General features: G+C 41.9%; 1 protein-coding gene across 4 annotated transcripts in view; it reads left to right on the forward strand.

Annotated features, from left to right (window-relative positions):
- The window catches only part of SCG5 (secretogranin V), a 55,782-nt gene extending 30,817 nt beyond the window's left edge, over window positions 1-24,965 (forward strand). Inside the window, exons 3-6 of one of the 4 annotated variants that reach the window (XM_014847304.2) lie at window positions 9,760-9,909; window positions 13,793-13,902; window positions 20,588-20,641; window positions 24,391-24,965. In XM_014847304.2, coding sequence (XP_014702790.1) covers window positions 9,760-9,909; window positions 13,793-13,902; window positions 20,588-20,641; window positions 24,391-24,486 — 410 coding nt within the window. In that variant the 3' untranslated portion in view covers window positions 24,487-24,965. Of the gene's footprint in view, window positions 1-9,759; window positions 9,910-13,789; window positions 13,903-20,587; window positions 20,642-22,289 lie in introns of all 4 variants that reach the window. The other 3 variants (XM_070503750.1, XM_014847303.2, XM_070503768.1) reach the window with 3 other exon arrangements.
- Window positions 24,966-27,976: the final 3,011 nt, after the last annotated feature.

The raw sequence follows: 27,976 nt of genomic DNA on the forward strand, positions 1-27,976 counted from the left end.
TTTAGAGTCTGCTGTTTGTGGTAACTTAAGTGAAAACTGCTGGATCCTTTCCCTTCGGTTGAATGGCTGGTATTCAGGAGAGTGTGCCCGCTCCCTGCCAGACTCTCCTCTGGAACTCCCTTTTTATGAGGTGGGTGACTGGCACCTTGGCACCCGGCTGCCCTGCCACAATTCTCCTTTATTGCCCATGTAACTGATGTCCAGTTACATGGTTCTACGGGCTGCCCCAGTGTGGGGCTCTGGGCGGGGGTGACGGTATGGATGAGACTCTGCGGCTGCGAGCTTGTCAGGGTGTTACCAAACTGTGAGGCAGAGCCTGCAGGGCAGGGGCTGTGTCTCTGCTCTAAACCTTCTGGTATGAGGTGGACACTCACACAAAGAAGCCACGGTAGCGAGGACCACAGCTGGCTTCCTATCTCAGTGTCATTCATCTGGTGCCTGTCTATGGTAGGAAGTTGACCTCCCTGGTCACTGACCCTTTGGGTCCTCAGAGTGAGCTGGAAAATACAAGAGAGTTCCCTATTATTCTGATAGGCCATTCTATCAACTATTGCTCTGGAGCTAGAGCTAATCTTTGGAAGATGAAAACCCACTGTAAAGGGTATGGATGGGCTGCATAAGGCTCCTTGGGTGCTCTCCTGGTGCCCTTGTGGAGTGGAAACAGTGCTGAGATCCCCATCTCCAAATAGCACCTACTTGCCGAGTGGCTTTAGGCAAATAACTATCTTCCAGGACTTGCTTTTTCACTTATAATTACTGATGCGGGGTCGGTAAGCCAAGGAGTCGAGAGAAAGATTTCTTGGACTCTCAAGATCTGGCAGTAGTGCTCTTTTATTTAGAGAATAGTGTGGAATAGCATGGGGACGGGGCCCATGGGCAGTCAGAGCTTCTGCTGCCCCCGCTGGCATGGGGACAGGACCCATGGGCAGGCAGAGCTGGTGCGTGGGGACAGGACCCACGGGCAGTCAGAGCTCCTGCTGCTGCTGCTGCCCCCGCTGGCATGGGGACAGGACCCATGGGCAGGCAGAGCTGGTGCGTGGGGACAGGACCCATGGGCAGTCAGAGCTCCTGCTGCTGCCCCGAGTTGAGGGTTAGGGCTAAATTTAAGGCATAGGTATGTGAGTCATCTCTTTACAAAGACAAAGGAGAGAACATGAAAAAAGTTAAAATGGTATCAGTGCAGGTGGGGTCTGGTCATTGGGTGATCCCATGACTTTTAGACAAGAATCAAATCGGATTAAGTAAAGGTTAGAAAGGTTAGAAGCCACCACCCTAAATCAGTTACATGAGATTACCAGACAGCAACCAACTTAAGTTCTTGCCTCTGGCATTAAGAGTTTCTAGAGATAAGGCCATCCCCCTTCTTCCTGGCACAGAGAGGGAGGCATCTTTACAGATAGAGGTTTCCCTTAGAAATGTAAATGTTTCCCAACAAAGGGACAAGCAAGCAAATTCCACTCCTTGGAGCCTGCTTCTCATCTGGAGTTTTAAAATTAAGCAGCCTAAAAATCCTCATCAATTATGAGTAGTAATTCTTGTGTGACTGGCCACACCACAACATTTTTAGCAAAGATACAAAAGTACTTTGAAACTATGGAAACCATAATATTACAAAAAGGTCAGGGGAGTGGCGCAGGCCCCTGTTTGTTTGCTTCATTTCTGACCGACTTTAACTTCTATCAAAACTGCTCCTCCCCCCCACCCCCCCCCCCCACCACCACCCAGTCCAGCCTTGAGGGGCTCTGGCGTGACAGTCTGATCCGCTCAGGCTCTGTGAAGGACATCGCTGCACTGGGATGATTTACCATCATGAGGGATGTCCTCACCTCTGGTTCCCAGAGTATCGGTTTGAATGAGAAAGGGTTCTGCAGGATCCTTTTGTTGTGAAATGTCAGGGAGTGCCTCTATAATTAGAATAAAAGCTTAAAAAAAACCTTCAATAAAAGGACTTCAATGGTAGCTATAGCTGCTTTCTCTGAAATCTCAAGTGACTTTAAAAAAGCCTCTCAGGAGCCACACTGGGTGTCACAAGCTCCGTGAACCAAGATCGTCATGCCAAGGTCTCTCTCTGAGTTAATTTAATCATACGTATCACTAATTTGAATAAGTCTGGCTCTGCCATGTTCCAGCCCTTTGCTACTGTAGGTGGGTTTGTAGACCAACAGCATCACTTCACCTGGGATGATCTTCACCTTGTTAGAAATGCAGAGCCTCAGGCCCCACCCCTCACCTATTGAAGCAGAATCTACATTTTGCCGTGATCCGCACATGGTTCGTGTGTGCTGTAAAGCAAATTAGAAGACAGGACTTGGCAGGGCCTGGGCACACTCTCCACTTATTTATTTGTGAACTGTACTTCATTATGGAAAGGATGGGGGATGACCAGGATTAATAGCGTACAGGGAAGGAGGAAACAGAACTTGAAAAGCTATAGCACCTGGGACCATTTAATATAGTTGTATTTGCTGTTCACACTTTAATACTCTGGAGACACACTGCCGCAGTACTGTATAGTCATCGATAGTCCCAATAGTAGTCCCAGATGATCATCAAGAGGTAAAGTCATACTTTAAAGCTGCTGTTTAAAGTATTTACCTAAAATTCATAGTAAAATTTTTCCTTTAAAATGGTTACGTAAATGAATATTGATGTTAAAGAGAATGCTTCAGTGATCTGTATCCTATGTGGAAAACTACATTCTCTAGTAAAAAGGTAAATGAGATGTTACTATAATTGGAAACCTCAGTTCACTTAGATCTTGTTTTTTATGCACTACACTTAGGAGAGTCAAATGACATGAAGGTAGGGTGGAATACCAGAGATTTACTCTACAACTAAACAACTAAAAAACCCAGCCAATACAAGAACAAACTCACGACTGCTCAGAGCCAAGTAAAATTTCTTGGGTCAATAAATATTCAATTTTCATATTTTTATTTACTAGATACTGGCAGCTGATCTTCAAAATCACTAAGGCAGGAAAATGGATTTGAAATCAAAAGGAGTTTTTAATTAAACAGAAAAGTCAATGTTGTTGATGTGATCTATTGGCTCACCGATTCATTGCATCCCCATTTTCTGGCCTTCTACAGAGCTCCTTTATTTTCTAAGTGAGTATTAGAGGTGCTGGACCCCAGCTGGTGGTCCTCCGGAGTCTTGCTGGAAGCTGCCATGTTGCAACTAGACAAATCTATGGGTGGCAAAGCATGGAGCTGAGGTTGACCAGATGGCCAAATGAAACCAACATGAGAAACTGCCCAGCTGAATTGCCACCCTAAAGGAGACCTGCAGAGGAGGGAGAATCCAGGCACAAATCAGGGAATGGGAATGCTGAAAGCTGATGGAGAAATGTCCCAAAATGTAGAAAAGAGCCTTGGCAGATTTTATGGAGGGTTCGAGCACTGGCCAGGGAGATTTAAGGGCCCTGGCCTGTATCAGACCAACCCAGTCCCCTTCCTCTTCTTCCTCACTCCCTGCCCTCCATGCCTCTGAACATTAATAACAACTGACTGGCTCTTGATTGCCATAACAATGCCAAGAAGACCTACCAATCATGTGATATCTAAAGCTAGGGAAAAAATAACTGGATGGTACCAATCTCATTATGTAAAGCAAAGTTTATATCAACAAAACTGGGCTTAAAACTTATTTGGCAAGAATTAAATGTTTTCTATTTGTTCTAGAGACATATGTGGAGTGCTATGGCTGTGATGGAAACAGATAAATAAAGCATCATCACAGGATAGAATTAATTAATTGCCTGAAATAATTTTAAAGCTGTAGTGAAAGATCCTGTCTTTACCAATGGCATTATTTTCCCAAATCAGGGGGCCTCCAAATTTTGGAAACCTCATGGACTCTGACTCATCTCTCTCTCGTGTGATGTTTGAAACCTCTCTTTTTTCTACTCGTATTGAGGCCATCCTAACCCCAATCCTTGTTGCTTCTGCCTTGAGTTTCAGCAATAGCCTTATAGCAGGCTTTCTTAACTTCCCTCTAATCTACCTTTGTACTGTGGTCTGCAGAAGACACTTGAATACAGTGGATCTGGGGTAGAGGGTATTGGAATTTTTTTTTTTAACTCCACAAATGATTCTGATAAGCACCCTTATGTGGGAACAAGAATTTTAAACTGTTGCTAGATTAATGTTCTACAGGAAATCCAATTATTACATCCCTTCCCAGAAAGCTTTGGTTGCTACTTAATACTCTATCAATTCATACTTTTCTGTTTGGCGTTGGCCTTCTCACCTCCCATCCAGCTCCTCCCTTCCCCAACAGTGCTCATCCCTGATGCTCAAACACCCCATGCTCACACCTACCTCTGTGCCCTCACTTGGGATTTTTTCGTTTGCCACATGTAAGGATGGATCCTGTCTTTCATGATTCAACTCAAGTGTCACCTCTTGCATGGAAGTTTCCCTGGCAGGTTCCCTGTTTCCTGAATTTCTACGTCATTTATAGTCTGTACCATAATGAATTATATCTTATCATGTACCACAGGATTATTGTGTTAGTCTCGAATAATTAACTAGAATGAACAACCACCTAGAGTGCAGGAGCCACGTCTTTCACATTTATATCTTCTACAGCACCTAACAGTCATTGGTAGGTTGCTTCCTGCAGGAAGTCCTCTATGTCTTAGATCTGGGTTAGGTATTTCTTCTCTGTACACCTGTGAAGCCAGCCCTGGTGGTCTAGTGGTTAAGATTTAGGGCTCTCACTGCCACGGTCCAAGGTTCATTTCCCAGTCAGGGAACCATACAGCCCGCCTGTCAGTTGTCATACTGTGGCGGCTGCATGCTGTGTTGCTGAAAGCTATGCCTCCGGTATTTGAAATACCAGCAGGGTCATCCATGGTGGACAGGTTTCATTGGAGCTTCCAGATTAGACAGACCAGGAAGAAGGACCTGGCCACCCACTTCCAAAAACATTGGCCATGAAAACTCTATGAATAACAGGGGAGCAGTGTCTAATAGAGCACCAGAAGGTTAGAGGATGGCACAAAAAGACCGGGCAGGGTTCTGCTCTGCTGTACACAGGGTCTCCTGTACACAGGGTCACTAGGAGTCAGAATCGACTCAATGACACTAACAACAAACACACCTGTGACATCTTGCTGTATGCCAGTTACATTACCAGTGCAACACAACTCTGCGTTTTAAGTGTGTGTCTTTGTGTATCCCCTATAAGCAGCAAACTGTATGAGAGCAGGGCCCACATTTTTCTGGTTCATCATTGGCCCTCTTGCACTTAGTCCAGGTCTCAATAGGTAGTATGTGCTCAGTACATATTTTTTAAACCAACTGAATAATTAATGATTTAAAAGTATATGTTTGCTTGCAACTGGGACAAATGGACCAAATAGCATCCTTAGCACCATAACATTTTGATTGATTTGGCTTCAGGAATAACAGATCAGCATAATTTAAACATTGTAATGAACCAGATAACTAGCGTTTGGTTGTGTACCCAACTATATCATTTTCAAATTATCTTCTGTACGTGGTTACTTTTCTTGTCTATAAAATTCAAGCCTCTGGAGAGCAAAGGATAGCATTTTTACTTCCACATATTTCCTACAGTTCCTCCCTCAGTGAGTGTTTCTTGATTTGATGTCATTCGATGTAGTTTTAAAAGAGCCAGTGTTGGGGGAAGGAATGTCCACCCAACAACAGCCTTATGTCTGTAGTGTGCTGGAACCAGCTGTACTGCTTGTGAAAGCCAACTTAAATTTTCAGGGATTTTGTGAGAGCGTTCGTAAACATAGTCTTAATAAAAATTAAATTATAGTAATTTACAATTAAATAAATTATGTTAAAATGACAGCAATCAATACTCAAAACTCATCACTTCCTAATTATGTTACTACATTTTACTATTATCTATGCTCTTGAGGTTATTTATGCCCATTATATATCTGTTTGTTGGAAATTCTATATAATGGTGTGCTATCGAGCGTCAATTTCCAATCCCCTCTTCAGTGATGTCACTTTGGAAATTTGAAGTGAGCCATGGAAATTGGCTAATGCTACAAATCAGGGTTTGATTTACCGTTTTCTTTTTTTATTATCTAGACTTAAGAAAATAATGGGGAAAATGCAGATTATACATAATGCAAATTAAACTCAAAAGTATTCATGTCTATAGCTATGACACTATAAATAACTACAAAAAATTTGAGGAAGCATTCTTCCAGTATTCAAAAACTATTACCCAATTCAACAAAGAAGTCACTCACATAAATTCTAGCATATATCTTTGTTTCATCATTAAGATAAATGAAAATACCAACCAATGTTCATGTTGAAACCACCTTATCGTCAATGGTAACCATAGGTTGGCCACACACTCAAGAGTTAAGCAAAAATCAGTGAGAGTATCCTGTGAGAATCAACCTGCTATATGGAATTTACAGCAAAGAGTACGGAATATTTTAATATTATGTACTTGAAAATTCTGTGCTACATATCTTGTATAACAGTAGAATTTATAATAAAGTCAAGTATGTATGTAAAAAATTAAATAAAAAATAAAAGAGCCAGTGTTATAATGTATCTGCCTGGTGCTAAACATCTGTTGCTACTAACAAGTGTTGCATTCATGTTAATGGCACCGGTGCATGGAGGTAAGCAGAGCCTTGGCAGGCCTTCCATAAAGGAAACTGTGTTTTCTTCCTTCATTAATTACTAATGGAGCATTAAGACATGCCGTCTCCCTGAAGCCAAGTTGGATAATTCCTGGCACTTAGGGTGCTTTCCAAAGTTGAGACATGTATTGACACACCAGAGAGTATGCCCTAGGGCAAGCTCAGCAGTGGCTGTAGTGCCAAGATTGTACAAAGCTTCCAATATATCGATACCAAGTGTTCTGATCTGTGTGTTTACCTTTTGCAGGTCTTGGGTTAACGTGGGATAATAAATAGGAATCCTTAGGATGTCTCTGAAAGCAGAGTGTGAATTGGACAAACCATCAGAAAGATACAGAAAGGTTAAAAATAAAAGGATGATCGAAGATTTACCAAAAGCAAACAACAGAATGGGAGTGGCAATGCTAAGAGAAGAAATACGAATCAAAGTATGATTTGTCAATTAATTTTTTACTTAACAGCCAATTAATAACACAATGAAAATGAGGAACTTATACTCTTGGACATGCCACCTAGCATAGCCTCAAAATGCAAAAGCAAAAACAGTAAGAAATCAAGAGATTGACAGACACTTATTGCTAGTAATAGATTTTGACCTATAGCCATCAGATTGTGATAGATCAAACAGATAACATATGAATAAGGAAAGAAAAAGAATATAATTAAGAATATTGAATATTTTGCTATATGTAGATGTTTATGGGTTATATAAAAATATGCCTTATTTTAAATATTCACATGGAAAATTTACAAAACAATACTTTTTTAATGCAGAAATTTTGTAGGCTACTTGCTCTCTTCACAAAGCAATGAAATATAATGTAAAGGTAAACCAACAACCCAGCCACTTAGTGGTGTCTATATTTGAGGACTACAGGAATTTGGAATTAATGAAGATAAGGTTATCCTTTTAAAGATAAACTTTAATCAAACATAATAAATTAAGACTGAGTAATACAAAGTCACTTCAAAGAGTCAGTATAATTCCCAGGACACTGAGATCTAGCCTTGATCCTAATGAATGTATTAGTATTTCCAAAGGAAAAAAATGTGTCAATCCAAAGGGGAGATGGTTCTACCAAAAAATTAAAAAAAGAAACCCCAGTGTCAGAAGGTGCACCTTGGCAGTCAGTGCTCATCTAGGGGAGAAAGGAGCCTCCTCCAGCTGCACTTAAATAATACGACCTGTGGCAAGACCATCCATCTCATGGAGGTGGACGTGTGGAGTCATTTTAGCCTGATTTTGGTTCTAATTTCACTTCCACCGAGGCACCTTTTGATTTTGATTTGGCCCTTCGTGTATGGGTCTATGTACAGGGAGATTGTGCATTAAGGCAGCTGGGAGTGTGGGGCCTCTGTGTCCCAATAAAGCTAGTAAATAGAAATTCATTCCAAGAAATGGTCTGCTCTAGTGCTGGAAGAGTAGGATTCCTGAACCTTACAGGGTAGTAAGGCTACAAGAAAAGGAAGAGTCCAGAAATGGATGTGTATTGGGATAGCTAAGTAAGGCGAGTTACACAATGTAAGTTGCTCTTATCTACTCCTGTGCGTTGGCACTTAGAGCAGGTTTGGGGACATGCGGGCACTTAAATATTTGTTGGAGGAATGAAATAAGGGGAGAAGGACAGAATTAACAAATGCTGATGGGATAAATTGGTTAACTATTTTAAATTCACTAAAACACACAGCATATGGATTAAAAGTTAATTTTAAAAATAGAAAAACCCAATTGTTGGTAGTACTGCTGAAGGGGCAACAATTTTGTAAGTTTAGAAGGATGAGATGAAATCACAAAGGAGAATAATAGCAACAAGTCTGACTACATAAATATTACAAACTTATGTTAGCAAAATATTATAATAATATCCAGAATTCACAGTAAGACAGCTTGGGAAAATGTGTGCAGGAATTGTGACAGCCAAAGGTCTGATATCTTTGTTATGTAAAATGTTCATACAAATTGATAAGATTTGATTGATAAAATTCTAAGAGCATGAACAGACAACTCACAAAAAAAGAAATTAGAACTACTAAATAAACACCTGGAAAAATATTTGAGCTGGTAATCAAAGACATTCAAAATAAAACAGTAATTTTTCTAAAAACCTTTTAAATTAGCAAGGAAAACATCAACGTTTATTTTACTAAACCCAATGTTGGTAAGGATGTTGTGAAATGGTATTCTTATATTCTGTTGATGATATTTTATAATTTGGTACCTCCTTTTTGGAAAACAATTTGACAATGTAATGTAAACAGCCAGAAAAATGTTTAGAGCCTTTGACCCAGTGATTTGACTTCTGGGAATCTGTCCTGAGGAAAATTAATCCAAAGTATGGAAAAAATTAAATGCCTAAGAGTAAATTGGGAAACATTAAATGTCCTACAATAGTAAAATGATTAATATGTCACAATAGAGCCTCTGGGTAGAGAAGTGCATAGCCATTTATACTTATGGGAATAGAGACCATGCAGCCACATGGGAAGATGCTTGTGCTTAATATTAAGTGAAAAATGAATAAGCATTTATACGTAAAAAGACATGCAGAGGAGCAAAGGTTGGAGTAAATGTACCAAATTTTAAGTGGCTCATCTAGTATGGAAGGAGGATAGTGACTTTTTTTCTTTATCTACCTTTTGGGCGTTATGTATTATTCTACCTATTCTCATGGGATGCCAATTGCCTCTCTTCTCTTCCCCCACCTTCCCTCTCCCCACCCCCAAGCTCCATGCCCAGCTTCCAAAGCCCTACCCATCTATGCCAGTGCCACTCAAATTCCAGCTCGTCCAAGAAGCCCTCTCCATCCTATCAGCCAAGGACACTCTCCCCTTACTATGCTCCCATAATGCCATGTTAACATGTCTATTATGGCGCTTGTGTAACGTGCCTTATGTGGAAATGATAGACGTGCCGTATGTGTCTGTTTCCACAACTAAGTTCTTAAACCCCTAGAGGGCAGGAATTGGTTGATTTCTTTTTCTCTCCCACAGCATAGAGCACAGTGTTTTGCCTGTGTGGTATGCCTGAATAAATATTTTTATTTAAATAAATAAATAGTTGGAAAGGAATTTAACTACACTGAAATGAACGACTTCTGCTTCCCGGGAAGGTGGAGCGCATGAAGGCCTGCAGCACTTGGGTCCTTTCGGCAACATCCCAAACATCGTGGCAGAGTTGACTGGTGACAACATTCCTAAGGACTTCAGTGAAGATCAGGGCTACCCAGACCCTCCAAATCCCTGTCCCATTGGAAAAACAGGTAACGGACATGCGCTTGGATTCCCATGGAAGGTAGAGGCTTTGGGAGGAAATTAAAAATTCTAACATCAGCTATAAATATTCCAAGAAATAGTATTTCTAGTCCGATGAGCCCCTATGTACTTGTAAATAGATTGGAAAGGGAAGTTTCCTCTAGAACCCTTGGTGAGTTCTGGTGTTCAGATGCACCCACATAGGACTCCCTTGCCAAGGCTTTACCTTCTGTCTCTCTCCGTCTTTGGGAATTGATGCTCTTTTCTGCACTTGCTACTTTTTTCATAAAAAGGGAGACAGATTTTCTTTTTTCCCTCTTCTATGATACAACTGCTGCCCATTTTTAGTGTCTTTGGAACTTACTATGTATTTCGTGGATTATCCATGCCCATCTGTTTTCCTTACTTCTCTTGACAATCAACGTTTCGACTATGTCACAGTTAGCATTTATCCTGAAATATTTCTTCGGGGCCCAGAAGGTGGAATTAAAGAGAAGGGGTCCAGTAAGGTAAAAAGCTGGCTAAAGAAGAAGGTTGAAACATTCCTTGTGACTCCTGTATCTCTCCCACTTTCCTACCCCTAATGGCAAGGAGAATGAATGGTGAGTGGGCTACCCTTACGTTGGACTTTGAGCAGCTTACCTTGCTGGTTAAAAGCAGTAAGTCTAGACTCAGGCTGCCTGAATTCAAAACCAAGGTCAAGATATGTGACCTTGAATGAGTTAATTAACCACTTTGCACCTCAATTTCCTCATTTTCAAAATGGGGGGTGTTATGGGAATTAAATGAACTTATCCATGCGAAGCACTTGACAAAGCACCTAGCACACAGTAAGGACTCATTAAATGGCTTCCTGATTATAATTAGCCTTGCCACTAGCAAATAATGTAACTCTCACCTTGGGCTTGGGCTAGCTTCTAGCACCAAAGTAGTCTTTTTCCCCAAACCTAATAATAATAAAAGTTAGTAATTATTATCCCTACTTTATGGAAACTGAAGCTTAGAGAGTAAACCCAAGGTTGTCTCTGTAGTAAGTAGCTGAACCAAACTCAGATGCAGGTCTACCTAATTCAGGACCATGTACTCAACCCCCATGACATATCACCCTGCTTTGAAAATTGAGAGAGTATTGACCCCTCAGCTTTTCTTAAGCACAATGCAGGCTGTCTCTGAAAGAGGCTCTCTCTGAAAGATATTCCTCCTTTCATTTAGGGTGAGGTCTCTATTTCCTATGTGGCACAGAACCTCCATCCTGGGATAGAACAACCATAGTAGTTGGACGTGGCCAAGCCAATGTGGGGATGCTGGCCCAAGACTGCAAGAAAACCTGAGACACTGCTCACAGCCAATCACTTCAGCCACATTCTACTTGCTTGTAGGGTTTGGGTAGAGTAGGAAGAGAGACCAGTTCAAAGTCTGAAGAGCAACAGTCTCCATGGGGATTTGGTTAAATTGATTAGATATCGTATAGTACAGTGTTTCTTAAAGTGTGGTCCCAGGACCAGCAGCATCAGCATTTGCTGGAAACTTGTTGGAAATGCCAATTTTCAGGCTCTACCCCAGACCTATTGAATAAGAAACTCTGGGGGTAGGACCCAGAAATCTGCATTCTAACCGGCTTTCCATGTGCTTCTGATGCATACTAAAGTTTCAGAACCAATGTTGTAGGAGAATGGAAAGAATGCTGGGGTTTGAACCAAGAGATCTGACTTCTCACCTTAATTACAGTATGTCAGTTTCCTTCCCTGGCCTTCGGTTTCTTCATCTGTAAAATGAAGACATAGTGCTTTAAAAAACATATAATGTAGTTCTGGGTTATCCTGAAAAAAGAAAACTATGAGTCTATTGCAATTAAGCACTACTCCTGTGCACTTAGGAGCTCTGAGTCAAAAGTAATCAAGGCAGGCTGATAGAGTTGGATAAAATTACAACTCCCAGACCCCTTCTTGTCACAGATTGTCTGCCATTTCCTTTGCTGTCTTTCCACTAAGCTAACATATTTCTCATTCTTTGTTCTACCATAATTTGCCTTCTGAAAAGGAAATCACTAGCTAAATTTAGCCATTATTTGTAAGAAATTGCTTGAAATCTTCCTCACTGAGAATCTTCACACCGCACAGTTGAGCAATCCGAGAATAAAACCTTGACTTCCCCTCCCGTGCCATGCTGTCCTCTGATTCATGGCCCACTCACCCTGGGCAGAGCAACAGAACTCAGAGTCCATCCTCAGGGAGAGGATGTGAGTTCCAGGGCACATTTTCAAGCCCCTAAGATACCTTCGGTTCCCAGAGCAAGGCTTTATCTCTGCATCTCAGTCTGGGCCCACTCAGAGGTACTTGAGAACAATTATGAGAAGGTTGTAAAGCTGCCATATGCAGACTGCCTGACCTCTCTTGAGTTGCCATTGCTTTCCTACATGGTAATTGCCATAGATGAAGAAGTTAGATAAATAGTCCAGTGAAAAGTGGAGAGCCACATTAGAGCCACATTAGGGCTTCATTCAGAATGCTGATGACTTCCACACGAGCTGCCTGCTGCTGAGAGCAGAGGGGCTGGATGCTTAAAGCTGCTGGAAGGCTTCAGAGCAGTCTCAAGAGGCTAGACTACCTGGCTGATTGTATTAGACCCCTTCTAGCATTGACTTTGATGCCTTATTATCCCTTTGAAAAGGGACTCTCTTTCCTCCACCTAGCCCTGCACAAAATTCACAATCCCTCCCCTGCCCCCCTTTTAAAGCTGTTGTCTAAAGCACATCAGAAACAGGAACAAATGACTCATTTTCAGAGCCTCTTGTCCAGTAATGATAGGGTGTAGGTAAAAGCAGCAGCCGAGAGGGATAACCTTTCTTGGGTTTGAATGAAAGACATGCTTTATTTCAAAGAGTAGTCTTGGTGTGAACTGTCATTTAAAGAGAGATGGTGGGAAGAGAAGTAAAACATAGAGCAGATCTGTTACATGCCAGATGCTCTATGTGTGACCATCTCTGTTCCTCACAGCTATCCTGTAAGGTAAGGATTTGATTATCCCCAGCTCACAGATAAATGGACTTAGAGAGACTAAGTTAGCTTTCCCAAGAAACTAAACCCAACTATCACTATGAGCTAGGATTTGAACCCTGAGCTCTGGTCTGTCTGACTCCAAGCTTACCCTGTTACCACTGTAACACACAACATCCAGTACTGTCTAGTGATTATTATTGTTCTTGTGTAATGTGCTTTCATTTATAAGCTGAAACTGTTTCTAAAGAGCTCATCCAAGAGAAAACAGTGAGTCATGTGGAGTGAAAGTATATTAGTGAAGGAAATAATTGCTGTTTGACAGACAAAAAATTATAATGGCTTATCACAACAGAAGTTTACTTCTCACTCATGTGAAGTCCTGCCAGAGGTGGGTGAGAGTGTGGTGGGGGTGGATGGTTCAGCATCCCAGACTGCCATCTTTCATCTTTACACTTGACATCCACAGTTGCCGTGATCGGCAACATGTAGCAAGCAGAATAACAGATGCGGGTGGGGTCGGGAGGGGAGAGGGGATCATATAGGAGGTTTTTATGGGCCAAGCCTGGAAGTGGAATACATCACTTCTGCCCACATTCCATTGGCCCAAACTCAGGCATATGACTCCACCTGATTGCAAAGCAAAGCTGGGAAATTAGCTGTGTGCCGAGGGAGAAAGGGAAGTGGGTTTGGTGAGCAGCCAACCAGTCTCTGCCACAGGTTGGAGGAGGAGTGAGAGTTTGGGAAGAGCAAAGCCCAGAGGGAAAGTGGCTTAGAGGGACTGATGTGAATAGATTCTGACCTTTGGCCATCTAGTTGTTTTTAATAAGTTAACTCTTAGAATAACGATAAATGCCTTGGCCATACCTCAAAAACCTTTTGCTGTTTGCAGTAGATGATGGATGTCTAGAAAACACCCCTGACACAGCAGAGTTCAGTCGAGAATTCCAGTTGCACCAGCACCTTTTTGATCCAGAGCATGACTATCCAGGCTTGGGCAAGTGGGTAAGTCCACTCTTAATTACTTGTGGATTTTACACTCTGGTACTCTTAAGCTACTGATGGCAGAGATGAGCAAGATGGGTAGAGAGAGAGAAGAAACATTGTTTAGAAGCTGATTTTTCAGAAATCTCTGGTTGAGAGGACTTTAAGTAATTACATTCCAAACTGCACTCATATGTCTAGGATGCAATATACCAACCCACCCGAAGAGTCAGTGACTTCAGCTGATCTCATCAGCTATAGTCTCCAGAGGCTTCTACTTTGGTCTACTCCACAGCCTGTGTCATAACACGTCTTAAAGTCTCACCAGTGTTTCATGCAGCTTTTATAGGAAGTAAATGATTTTTCTTAAAAAGATACTGAGAAAATTTGCAAATTTTATCTCTAGCCTGAGAGAGATGATCTCTGAAGAACCAAGAAAAAATGATGCCAGAAGCTTAGGGCTTTAAAAAACATAGAGTGTTTTGCATACAAAATCCCCAAACATGTAGCAGTGAACTTGCTGTCAATACCAGGCAAGGGTCTATAACTGTCGGTTAAGGAAATTGTTTATAAGCGCTTGGAAAGAGAAATCATAACCATTTGGCATAGGTTTGCTCAAAACAAGTTTTGTCAATCTAATTGTATTCGTCTACTTGCCAGCATTATTCATCTACTTGCCAGTTTGATGAGGGAAATGAAGAGAGCATGGTGCCTTTGGACGTCGGCAAAGTGTTTGATGAGATCTTTCACGATCTCCTATTGGAAGAGGTGGAGAGATACAGCCTAGGCAAGAGAACATCACCAAAAGGGAGCTTATTAAATAGTCTGTGTCAGTAGGGAGAGAGATTTCACATGGTAGCCTACATGTCTTAGCGCCACTCCGCTCCACAGTTTTATAATGTTTGCAATAAAAAATATAGAGCATATACTTACCAGATTCTCGAAGGATGACACAGAGTTGGAAGGAATAACACTGAATAAGAGTTAGGATTCAAGAAGATCCCAACAGGCTGGAACAATGAGTCAAACAAAATCACAACTGAATGGGGATATGTCTGTGTTCCTGTGGTTGCGCCTATGTAATCAAAAGCTGGAGTCATGTGATAAAAGTGGAAAAATACTAGTAAGTGTTAATTCACGGATAAATAGGTGGTCAATACATCTGTAGAATGAGTGAATGAGCAGAATTCCGAACTGCTGAAGCCCTTCTAAAGCCATTGATCCCTTCTCAGCTCATTACTGGCAGCTGACCTTGCTTCCTGCTTTATTGGGAATAATGTGGTTTCAGGAACAAACTCTCTCCCTCCCTTTTACACTGTTTTAGAGAGAGTCCCTCCCCATTAATGACCGCTTTCATTTTCCCATCATCTTACCTTAACATTGCACTGAGGTGATTCCCTCAGTTCAACATGCATACATTTCCCATCTTCAAAGAACAAAGCAACAACACCCTCTAAGTTAATTTTGCTTCCTCCAATATGCATTATTCTATTTCTCTTCTTTTTCATCCGCGGTTCTGTTAGGGAGAATTGATTTGTGGAGCCATTTTAAAGCATACTGGTAGAATTTAAACATGTTGAGTTACATAGGCAAATATCTGTAGGTTCTTGAATAGGAGACTGAAATCCTGAAAGTCTTCTATTAAAGAAGTTATCCTGGTGGTATACGGAAGGATGAAATAGAGAGAGAAGATAATAAAGGCAGGAAAAAATATAGGAAGTAACTGCATTTATGAAGGCTGTGAACATAGTGAATTCAGGAATCTCACCAACGTGATGAGAATCCAAGACATTTCAAAGAGGGCCGGAGAACTGCTTAGAATTGATATATGGCATAAATATAACATGAAGAAGAAGAAGAAGAGATATGTCAGGTTTATATGAAATGGATGACGTGAACTTTTCCTCTGAGGGAATTTTAAAAAGAAAGGAAAGAAGACAAGAGGGAGACAGGAAGGAGCGAAGGGAGCAGAAAGAGGATGGGAAAGAGTAGAAGATCACAGAGAAGCACTGGGCAAAAGTATTGCCAAACGGGAGCAAGGGCCACGTTCAAGAATGAGCAAATAGAAGATGTTTGAGCCTGCTTCATTCCAGGTGCTGTGCTGGGTGCTCGATAGACAATAGTCATCAAGATGTGCTACTGGTCTTCAGTAAGCTTACTTTGAGATGAACTGCATGAAAATAAAAGGAACCCAGCTTTGCACTGTTCAGCTTCATGTTCTAGCTATAGCATGAGCATCAGGTGCAATTACTGGGTAAGATGGAAGATAAGGGTAGAGGAAGATCCCGTACTGAGGACTCCCATGGCCCATTGTGCCACAGCCATCGAGGAAGTCAAAGGTGCTAGAAAGGGCAGAAGTGAAGTCTAAGGTGAAAAGGTGCCTTGCATAACTGGTAGGCTGGAAATGAGCAAGAGGAAGCAAGAGGGAGACTGAGAAAAGTCTGAGTGAGGGCAGAGAGCCCAGGTGAAGAAGCGGGAGAGACGGAAACTTCTTTCTTGCCAACTTTCCTAGCCTCTCCTTGAAAACCTTTGCAGAATTCTTTCACCAAGTTCGCTGAGTCCCAACACTCCAGTAAGAGATGAACCGCCACCCCTCATTCTCTTTGCTTCCATCTCTAAATACTGATTTGTCTTCTCTCAGTCACTCCCATTCTTCATCTACATCATAGCTAAAGACTGGAAATTAGGACTATTAAAGATCAATGACCAAGAACAAAGTTTACACACCTTTTATCATCTGTAATTATGTCTTTGTTTAACCTTAAGTTTCCTTCTTGTATTTTCTCATTACCACCCAGCAGTAAAACATGATTTGCTTGACCTTCGCATGGAAGTGTGAATTGAGTGTGTCTTGCTTTTCCTAGATGGGGTCCACCAGCCATCCTCAGTGATTATGTAGAATGATGGTCTCAAGCTTATCTTAAGCTCAACCATCCTTTAAGTTAACAAAGTACTTATCTTTCACAAGAGAACCACACACAAGACCCTGACTCCTTATTTGCTAATAATGGCTCCCTGTTTTTGACATTGGCTGGAGCTCAGCTGGGTCTTTAGCAGTGGTTCCTACATTACAAATATCAGCGTCTGTCTTGTTTCCTGCATTTCTCTCTCTTTGTCAGTGCATCAAGACACATTTATTAAATGCACATCATATGCCTCCCAGGCCCTCTGTTAGCTGATGGGGATACAAAGATGGATGATAATACATAATAATTGTATGTTATAATATGATAGTAAATAGTACTATTTATTGAGCACATACTGTGTGTCAGACACTATGCTAAATACTTTACAAGAATTATCTCGTTCAGTCTGCCCATCCCCATCACTTTCATTTTACAGATGAGAAAATGCAGGCTTAGGGAGTTTGCACAGCCTACCCGACCCCACAGAGCTGACGATCGGCAGAGCTAGGATTTGAACCAGATCACCTGACTCCAGGAATTCTTTAAAAACTGGATAAATTCCATATCTCTTCCTGGCTCATTGCTCATAATGTGTTCTGTACAGCGGTCCTCTTGAGTCCTATGTAGGACTGGTTGCCTTTCAGACAATGTGTGTGCCCACAGCATTGAGTGGCTGTACCCAAGGGCTGGCTGCTGTAAATGTCAGTCACCCACCTCCTGCACCCATTAATTGCTGAGTGTTACTCACTTAGCAAAAAGTTCTCTCCAAAAGCAAATGTTTCTCCTTTCCAAGTGCTTTTCACACCTTTTCATCAGCAGCTGGGGTGATTAGAGGCTCTTCTTTAAAGTGAAGCCACTGATCATGGCCAGAGCCTGAGCTATGGGAGGAATGAGAAACATGGACCCTCTCTGCCTTTCTGTATCTTTCATGATCTCAACGTGTCTGAAGAGTTGAATGCCCCTCTGTTTGAGTTTGTCTCCTGTTGCCCTGTGATCAGACTTGAGTTATGCTTTTCTGATAGGTTCTTCTTAGTACTTCACACGTGATGCTGGTTTGTCCCAGAATTGGTGGTGACTTGGTTAGAGTGGTTTCTGCCAGGTTTCTCCAGTGTAAAATTACTATTTTTCCCTTTGAAGTTAATAATTACTCTGTAAGGAGATACTTCACCCCATGTACATATCCTGTCCCCATTAAACTTTCAACGAACTATTTTAGAATCCATTGATGATACTCACCAGAATCAATTATAACTATAGCAGTTGTAAAATGGTGATTTTTTTTTAACTCTATTATTCTTTCTGCATTTGTTGGTTGGCTTTCTAGTCTAAGCAAGGATTTCCCATGCTCCCCCATTTATTTATTTTTTGCTTTTTACATTTGTTTATTTATCATCAATATGGATTCATTGATTCCTCTTATTATTTATTTTGGTGTTGAAACTGTCCTTGATTTAGCCAGTGGGAGTCTGCAAGCTGGCTTTCCTTTCCTTTTGACATGTGTCCTATCATTGTTTGAGCACTTCCTTACTTTCTGGCCCAATCAGATATTTCAGCTTCATTCATCCTTGTACTTTCTCAGCCCTAGCCCTGGAATCAGACACTTCTCCAAGAAGCCTCCCTGGTTCCATTTAGGAATGGAATTTGAAACCAAGATCTGGGCAGTTGTCCAAAATCTTGATGGCACAATGGAAAGCCCTTTTTATGATCTCGAACCTGCTACTCACATGGAAAACAGGCTCACTGCTCTCCCCTCCCCATCCCATCTATAAGGAATGGGTGTCAGGAGAGGGGGCTTGTTTCTTCTCGTTCACTGTGTATACTTCTTTTACCCACACTATGCCTGCCAATCCCTGCCTTTAAATCCATACAAAGCAGAGCTAATGGGGAATGCCCCTGCCACTTCCACCACTTTCATGCAGGGGTAGGGAAGCAGCATCCTGCTAAGCCTAACCCTCTCTCTTAGGGAAACACAGGGACCATCTTTGAAAGGAAGACTTGCCAGAGTCTTGCATGTCCTTTTTTTTTGGTGAGGCAGACTGGCCCTGAGCTAACATCTGTGCCAGTCTTCCTCCATTTTGTATGTGGGACGCTGCCACAGCATGGCTTGATGAGTGTGTAGGTCGGCACTGAGGATCTGAACCTGTGAACCCTGGGCCGCCTAAGCGGAGCACACGAACTTAACCACTGCACCACAGGCTGGCTGCTTGCATTTCTTTCTGAATGAAAGCTTTTATGGGTATAATCTACTCCTTGACCTTCTAAAGGAAACTAACCAAAATGATGCTGCCTTTCCCCTGCTAGTGGCGCAATGAAACTCTGTCATGGCTGATTGGCTATCGTACTCTGTGGTGCCAGCTCTCAGGCCACTATGCACTCCCTTCCACTCAGGCAGCTGAACCCAATGATGCACATGAGTGAAGAAGCCTCTGCCCTGGCCCCCTGTCTCCCAACCCACTTCTCCAACTCTGGCACAAACACCCAGAACATTCTCTGTGCATCAGGAGTTATTACATCCACAGAAAGGCAACCACAGATGACAGAAATGAGCCTCACGGCAATATCCTCATTCTTCAAGGGAGTGATCTGCACTTCCATCTTTTCCCTTCCAATATTAAATTGACAATTTCCCACGAGAGCAGGAGAGGGAGGCTGCTGCCAGTCCTGGCCTTTGGGCGGTGGAGGCCCCTTCACTCCCTGGCATGGCCTCCGTGCATAGTTGAGGTTGGGCAAGAGATACGCATTGTCGACGGTGGGTGGGGTAGTTTTAATGAACATGAAAATCATCAAGCCCATTCTTGGCATTTGTCATTTTCATTTCCGAATCTACCATTAAAAAAACTTTATCCCCAGACAGCTCAGAGAATACAAGTGTTGCATAAACTTGTTCCTTACCAGAACTCTGTCGTCTTTTTTTTTTTTTTTAAATCAGTGTCCCGGTATTTTATTTAGGGTGAGATGAATCACCTCTTTTATATATAATTTCCCTTTTGCTTAAAAAATCAAAGAAAAAAGACCAACACAAGTAACCCCCGCTTCCGCCTCTCCTGTTCTGCCTTCAGGTTAAGGGTTCTGTGTTCTATAATCCTAATAGAAGGGAGATCTGTCGAGCATGTGAATGATATTCTAGAGCTCATTTAAGTCCACTGTGTGTTTGAAATACAGCAATATGTGGAAACACTTATACAAACCGTGGTAACAGAGCCCGATTTTTCCCCCAACATAACTTTCCTTCTGCCAAGAAGTTTTTGGCAGTTTTCAAAAGGTTCGCTCTATTAAAAATGTTATATAGACTGAATGGTTTTCCGATTGTCTTGACTGGGGGCACTGGGTGAAGCCTCAGGAGGGAAGGTGGCAGAAGTCAGAACGTCTCGTTTATTTACATAGAGGATTGTTGTTAATCATCAGACACTACTCTAGAGAATGATTTATTTGTATAATTCGTAAAAAGGGAGTTAGATATGAGATACGATTGCTTGTTTTAAGCAAAAGCTGTTCAAAGTGAGGAGATGGGTTTCCAGCACCCCTTGTGTTGTAGAATGTCGTATTTTCCTGTTTATATGATTGTTGATGACACTGGTGTGCCTTGGAGCATTGCAGAGAACTTTATTAAAAGCTGCCCAACCACCAGCTTTTCTCTTGTGGTCTATCTTTCTGACATGACATTCCTTTCATCTAGTTTTGTTTCCAAAATATGTGTATGCAAATATCCAGGGGACACACCAAGTGTTGCTTTTAAAATAGACATTCACCAAATTTGATCCATACTTCTGCATTTCTGTTTTCTTTTCTCTCCACTCTAGAACAAGAAACTCCTTTATGAGAAGATGAAGGGAGGACAGAGACGGAAGCGGAGGGTAACGCGTGGCTGGCTGGGGGTTTGCGGGCATGCCTGGAGCTTTCTGTTGACAAGCTGTAGCCTTCAGTTGTTGACAAGTAGCAGAATCCTCTCACTTGTGGTTCTAGGAGGGCAGAACAGTCGTCCCATGTGACAGGGGCCACACCCAGAAAGTCCGCCCTTGGTGTCTGCGATGGCTTCCTCGGGCTTTAGCACAGGGGTTGTAGTAGAAAGCCCATTTTTTGTGGTGATTCTATCACCTACCATCAGGAAATGTGTCTTGCAGCTTCCCATGGGTGTGGGAATGTGGGGAGTAAGTGAGGGTATGTCTCTCCTCAAAGTGTCTGTAGGCTACTGAGGGAAACTGCTCACGCATCTGCATCAGTTATATAAAAAACACAAACCAGGAACAAGGAAGTGCTGAACTGCATGCTCCAGGCAATAATTTTGAAGGAATGTAGGGGCAAAAGATAAAACGAACAAACTTCATTCCTCCTACATACCTTTTCCCTTGGCCTAACCAGATTGATGTCAAATCCACTGGATCTATTATATTGGTTTACTGACTGGTGAGTTTACTGCAGGCTTAGTTATGAACCATCTCAGGGCTGCCCAAGGTGGGACCTTAATCTGGGTGCTCTGCATTTAGCCACCACGTTGTTGTCTCATATAAAGCTGAATATCAAATTTGCTTTGGGTTTCCAATGCATTTTCTGGCATCGAGGCTGAATAAGTGGTCAATGTCCATTCTGCTAATCCATTGGTGCCTTACTAGACAGGATCGTCCAGCCACCTGCCGTCTTTTCCTGATCAGATGGAGGAAAAAGTTAAAATCCTGCTATTACATAGCAAAGTGCTTCCAGATAGTAACCGTTTTAGTTAAAATATGCCAACCAAACCGTATACCCAAGGCCATTGACTGTTTGTTTAGAATTGCAGGTGCCTGGATCCTGGCAAAATTTGGCAATCTGGATGGTGGTAATTGTGGCTATTCTGAATAGTTTGCCGAATCCAGTCAGAGAGTGCTTTAAGAGGTGTAGATTTTTGGACTCAGCATTAATTCTCAGGTCCATGCAACACAGAGTTCCAAGCCCCTGCTACCTGGCAAAACACAGAAGACCCACAGCCAGTTTTCTATGTGAGAAGCAAAGTGTCGATGTCCGGAAACAGATCTCCTTTGGGAGAGTTAATGGGCTTATTAGGGGTTTTTCTTGGGTCGATTGTTACAGTTTCCAATGGCAGATGGTGGCAGGAAGGGTCTGAAGGGTGCAATGTGGTCTTGAGAGAACATCAAGAAATTCCATTCTGGGAGCTCGGAATACACATAATTTACCGGTGAGATGGCTTGTATATCTCCCCATGGCACAACAAGGACATTTCCAAATAAGACCAATGACTGACCCAAAATGAGTAACTTAGCATGAAGCTCTAATTGTCTCTGCTTCCTGGCTCACCATTCCTTCTTCTTTGACTTGGTTAATGACTTGTGGGTCACAATTTAGGTCATTTTTCCGTGAGACCAGTGATTACCAAAACTCAGACTTCTGGCAAAGACGTGTTATAAAGGCTTTTACTTTGGCCTCACTTCCTCCACATGGGAAAGGTTTAAAATTTATGAAAATAAGGGTCACTTTGACCAAGAGGTATCAAGTTCTTCCTGTTCGCAGGCGTCTACAAAGACCCATGCTCATGCCATAAACCATGGGCCTCTCAGGATTGATGGGGAAACAGAAGTTGCCGCCCTTGTCATCAGGCCTCCAATGGCGTTCCCATCTTGATTGAAGACTTTACCCCCTCAAGTGCATGAATCAATATAAGAAATTATGGGCTTGTTTTTGTGAACAATCAAGGCTTTCTCCAATGAAGCTCAGCATTTGCTGTGGGTTTCCAGAGGACATCAAAAGCAAGGATCCAATCTCAATGGTTCTTCCAGTTATGAAATGGGAATAATGTTCCCTGTGTAACCTAACCAGTCTCTCACCCAAGGACGAAGATAAGTATATAAGTACCTGGAGGTCTTCAGAGGCTAATTAAAGCCATGTATCATTATTAATATTACTCTTAGGTATAGGATTCAATACTAATAGTTAAACTTTTATGAAAAAGTTCAAGTGATTACTCTTTTTTCCTCCTCATTAATTTGCTTCCCCTCCCCTCCAACCCTTGGATTTTCTGGGTCTGGGCCAAATAATTTGCTCCTCTGAGAGTCCCTTACCAAGAAGGATTCTCCCCAAAGTTACAACCAGAGCCCAGGTGGTTTTATGTGATTTCTTTACTTGCTCAAACCCAATTGAATTCCCAGTTGCTTCTAAATCTATCTATCTTATTTAAAGAGTTTATCAACTTCTTATTCCCATATTTGATAAACATGAAAATTTCATATCCTTTTTGAATATATTAGAATTTTCAGAATAAATATTATTACTAAAAAACAATCAAAGTATTTATGATAGTGAATACACTTTTTCAATGGTCCTTTGCTCCACCTAGCCGAAGATTCTGATAAGATTCCCTGGGGTAGGCCAGGCCATTCCAGCTGACAGTCCCTGATATAAAAAGTATTTTAGTTATTTTAAATATTTTAATGATGCCTTCCCAGCAAAGTACTGTCTTTTTGTGATGCGTCACTTTTCAGATATATGAGGGCATCGCACACTTTGTCATTCTCAGCTTGTGTGTGATGCATTTTTGCAGGATGCGTTGGACCTTGCATGATTCATGTTTTTACCTGCAGAATGTGGAGGGACATTTACAATACTAAACTCAGGTTCCATTCGTTCTCTTTTGGAGAGTGTCTACTCACCCTTCAAAAGAGCCAGGCAGACAGTGTCCCATGGGCAAGAGAGACCCACCTGTGAACTGCCTCCATTCGTTCATGGGGAGTTGGTGTGCAACAGGATGGCTGATCATTTGTACTACAGCTTCTGCCTTCTATTTTTACTCAATTATTGGAAGGCAACTTCAATAAACAAATATCATCCAAAGCTTTTGAGATTTTTTCTGCTTGCTAAATACTGTGTCATAAAGCTCCACTTACTAGCTCAAATCCAAACCGCAAAAAATAGATATGTATGAGAGAAAGAATGGAAAAACCTTGACTCATTCAGAATACTAACAGCTGAAAGAGATTTCAGACTATGGAGTCTTGAGTCAAAAATAAAGGAACTTTCTGTATAACTTCCTTCTTTTCTTCAGCTTTTGAATTTGAGTGAGGAAAGGTGGAAATGATTGCCAGGACTGCTGATGAATCCTCTTTAGCAGAAGGCTTGCGTGGAAGAAGCAGCACAGCACAGGATGTTCTGTGACCGGTGTGCAGATGCTCATTCCCGCTGGGTCCCACTCTGTCATCTTCTCGAAAACATCCTTCTTGTAAAATAATTTAATGCATTTCGGATTCTCTCTCCCACCTAAATAAGGCAGTAGAATAATAATTCTCTTTCATATGGGGTTTGGTATCTAAGTTCATAGTGAAAGTTTATTACCTGGTTCACTCCAAATCTTTGTGCCAAAAAAAGGCAAGGGCAGCCCATATTGCATCCGATAAAGAACTCTATAGTTGCATTAAAGACACAGTCGTGTGTAGACACATCTGTCAGTCAGACAGTGGTTCTCAGACAATGCACTGAAGTAATGATTAGTGCACTGGAGTAATCATTTGGTAGGTGGTAGGTACCCAAAAGGCCGGAAATGATTCTCATTCACCTCTTTTGTGAGATGTCTGAATCTGATGTTGAGGTATAATGCCAAACCATATATTTTTTTTTTCAGAGTGTCAATCCATATCTACAAGGACAGAGACTGGATAATGTTGTTGCAAAGAAGTCGGTCCCCCATTTTTCAGACGAGGATAAGGACCCAGAGTAAAGTGAAGATGCTGGGTGGAAACCCACACCGCCTGTCAGGCCTCCGTCTGGCTTATGTACACGTGTTGTTAGAGCCCCCGTGAATGGCAGCATGTTTCCAGTTTAGACAAGTAGGGATGAAAAGTAGCTGTATTTTGATATTGCATTGTCCTTCACACTGATCACTCCGCTTTCTGCTAAATCAGAATAAGAGCCTTTTTTAAAATGTGGTTCTGCAATGAGTATTAAAATTAAAGTGGATATGTCAACAACAATAAAAAGCAAGACTATGAATGAAATGTCCTCAGATTTCTTGCAGTTGAAAATGGTGTTTTGGGCTGCACTGTTTTGGCCAAGTCTGTAAAAAGCTGGCATTTGATTTTGATTCTGTTGTTCATCCAGCCCTTGGGTGTCACTACACACCAATAAAGAAGATTGTTCTCAAGAGGAGGAACTGACACATTTCACCTGGCTGCATCTTAATAAATGTGCATGCAAGCACTGCTGTGTGAAGTTTTTTTATTTAGATTATTATGAAAACAATTTCTTGGTTTACTAGAACAAACTCACAAATATGATCTTATCTGATCTTATCAATAGGACTGTGAAGTAAATGAGGGCCGGTATTATTATCCCCATTTTACAGATGGTGCAACTAAGACTCAGAGAGCTTCCGTGGAAAGCTAAAAGTCCATACGTGATGACTAAGGTCTTCTGACTTTGAGTTATTTTGTTTACTCAATAAATATTGGGTTTATACCATGTGCCAGGCACAGGGCTGGGCTCTGGGGGTGCACTGGGGACTCAGACTGACACAACTGAGGCCCTCAGGCAGCAGAGTGTACGATCCAGGTCTCAAAGCATCTCCGTAAGTACTGAATAGATCAGTCAACTCCACTCTGCTTTTAAAGTTTGTTTGTTTTCTCCCTAAAGCCCCCAGTACATAGTTGTATATCCTGGTTGTAAGTCCTTCTAGTTCTTCTGTGTGGGATGCCATCACAGCATGGCTTGATGAGTTGTGTGTAGGTCTGTGCCAAGGATCCGAACTGGGGAACCCCAGGCCACTGAAGCAGAGCATGCAAACTTAACCACTCAGCCATGGGACCAGCCATTGATTTTAATTTTAATAAGTGCACAGTACATCTGAATGTCAGTGACTTGTCTAATAGAAATAGCTTGACCATAGTTAGTTGACATGTGAGTCTGTTATTATCACTTATAAAAATCAAGAAAGGTATTGACACATTTTTTGTAACATGAGGCATTTTTCCTAGAGAGCTTCAGCAGGCGATTTCTCTGCATTCCATAGCATGACTTCAGAAGCATCCTTGTCACCTGATTCCAAAAGATAGTTCCTTCACGTTCTAGAGATGTATAGAGCTGGGAATGGGTACCCTCTGAATTCTGTGTTTTGTAGGCATTTGGGTTATATTTCATTCCGGTTCTAGCTCTCTTAGAACAACCAAAGGACATCTCTTTCTCTGAGATTGGAGAGAAGGAAGAAAAAATAGCTATAGACAGATGTTTTGAGGTCATGATGGAGGAAGTATAGTGAAGCAGGAAGGAGTTATGTCGCTGTGTCTAGGTCGCTGTGCCTGTCTTTGGTCTGTTTGCCTTCGGATACGTTCTCTGCCCTCCCCTGTTGTTCTCCAGATAGCAAGTGGGGTTTCCCAGCCTCCCCTGTTAGCTGATTTCTGGCTGGATTTAACGTGAGGTTACTGAGAGAAGAGTAGAAGGTAAGAGAATGGGAGAAAGTGAGGTAATTCATTTTCTCTCCCAGTAGCTGCATCTTCTCTGAGGGTCTGTCTCCTGCCAGGTGAACATGGCCCCCAGATTCTAGTCTTGTCATCTCTTCCTCTGGTCCTTGCAGCCTAAGGAGGCCATGGCTTATGCCATATTGTTAATCTCTGGGTTATTTCACCCACCAGTTTGACTTGTCTCTTCCGTCACCTGGGTAACCAATTTTCTATATTAAAATCCTTCTGTTTGAGATCCTTAGAGTATTTTCTGTGTTCCTGGTTGGACCCTGACTGATGCAGTCGTCTGGAGGGAATCAAGATTAAGTACTACGAGAAAAATTTAGAACCACCATTGTGGGGAACGGACAGGGCAGTGCTTCTTGAGCTTTAAAGTGAATATGATTCACTTGGGGATATTGTTAAAAATTCACATCTTGATGCAGTAGATCCAGGGTAGGGCCTTAGATTTTGCATTTCTTATAAGTTCCTAGGTGATGCTGATGCTGCTGGTCCATGGACAGCATCTTAAGTAGCATAGAAATAGGAAAATAGGAAAAGATGAATGAAAGTAGGCAAACAGTGCTGAGAGACTGGTTTAACTGAGTCTGAGTTTGTAAGGACACTGTCAGCATTGCTTGGTAACCTTATCCATCACCTTGGGAGGAAAATCAGATAGGGCAGGTGTGCGAGTGAGCCCCACAGATTTGGCACATGGTAGAACATCAAGGAGTCGAAGATTCTGAAACACCAGAGAAAGCAACACTGAGGCTTGTATTTTCAGGCATTATAGATTTGAGGCTTTGTAATGGGTTGGGCTGAGAGCAAAGATCTGAGAGAGGTCAAAAGAGTGAAGGACATGACGTGGACCAAACTAAGCTTCAATAGGTATAAAGGAAAAAGAGAGGGAAATGTCGAGGAGTTTGGTGGTCAGAAGGAAGCTGAGTTTGGATTCATGGCAAAGGGAAATTTCAAGTGACAGTAAATGGTATCTCAGTTGTGACAGCTACAGGAAGTAGGGAGAGTTAAGTGGAGCCGAAGATCAATGGACTTGAGGAAGTAGCAAAACCATGAAGTCAGGGAACAAAAGACAGAATCATGAATGTGAGAGCTGGAGTCTTCGATTTAGAGGAGAAGAGCAGGGTAGAAAGATTCTGGACAAAGTCAAAGCTGCTCCACAAGCTTGTAGAGTACAGGGTGAACCTGAGGCCCAAGAGCTTCTAGCACTAACTGGAATTCTGTGCAGCTACGCATCTATGTGTTTTTTTTTCTTATGAACAGGTTCCAGGTTCTGAAAGGGATCTGTGACCCCCAAAAAGTTAGAAATCACTGCTGAGAGTCATAGTGTGAGCCGTATTGACAGTCACTGAGGAAGGTAAAAGTTTGTCATAAAGGTCTCTCAAGAAAGAAAAAAGAGGGTGGAGTAACTCGTTTTATACAGATTTCCAAAGGAGATTGTAATGGTCAGTAATCATCAGTGGCTTCCAAACCACTGGGCGAAACACCAAGGAGTTAATTCCCAATGGATAGATGAGGCCAGCAGCATCAGAACCTACCAGTCAATCACATCAGAAAAGAGACCAATAAGATGTGCCTCCTGATGGGATCAATAGGAAGCATTGTCAATAAAATATTCTTGCTAGAACAGTCTAAACTGAACCTCTAGATTTAACTTCCTGCTAATAGAAAATACAAGGAGTAGGGAAATATGTTAAACACAGCATGAGGAGGCAATCACCAAAATTGGGAATCGGGGAGACTACAGGACAAGTGGCC

The sequence above is a fragment of the Equus asinus genome, chromosome 2, assembly GCF_041296235.1.
Source record: "Equus asinus isolate D_3611 breed Donkey chromosome 2, EquAss-T2T_v2, whole genome shotgun sequence".
Classification (NCBI taxonomy): Eukaryota; Metazoa; Chordata; class Mammalia; order Perissodactyla; family Equidae; genus Equus; species Equus asinus.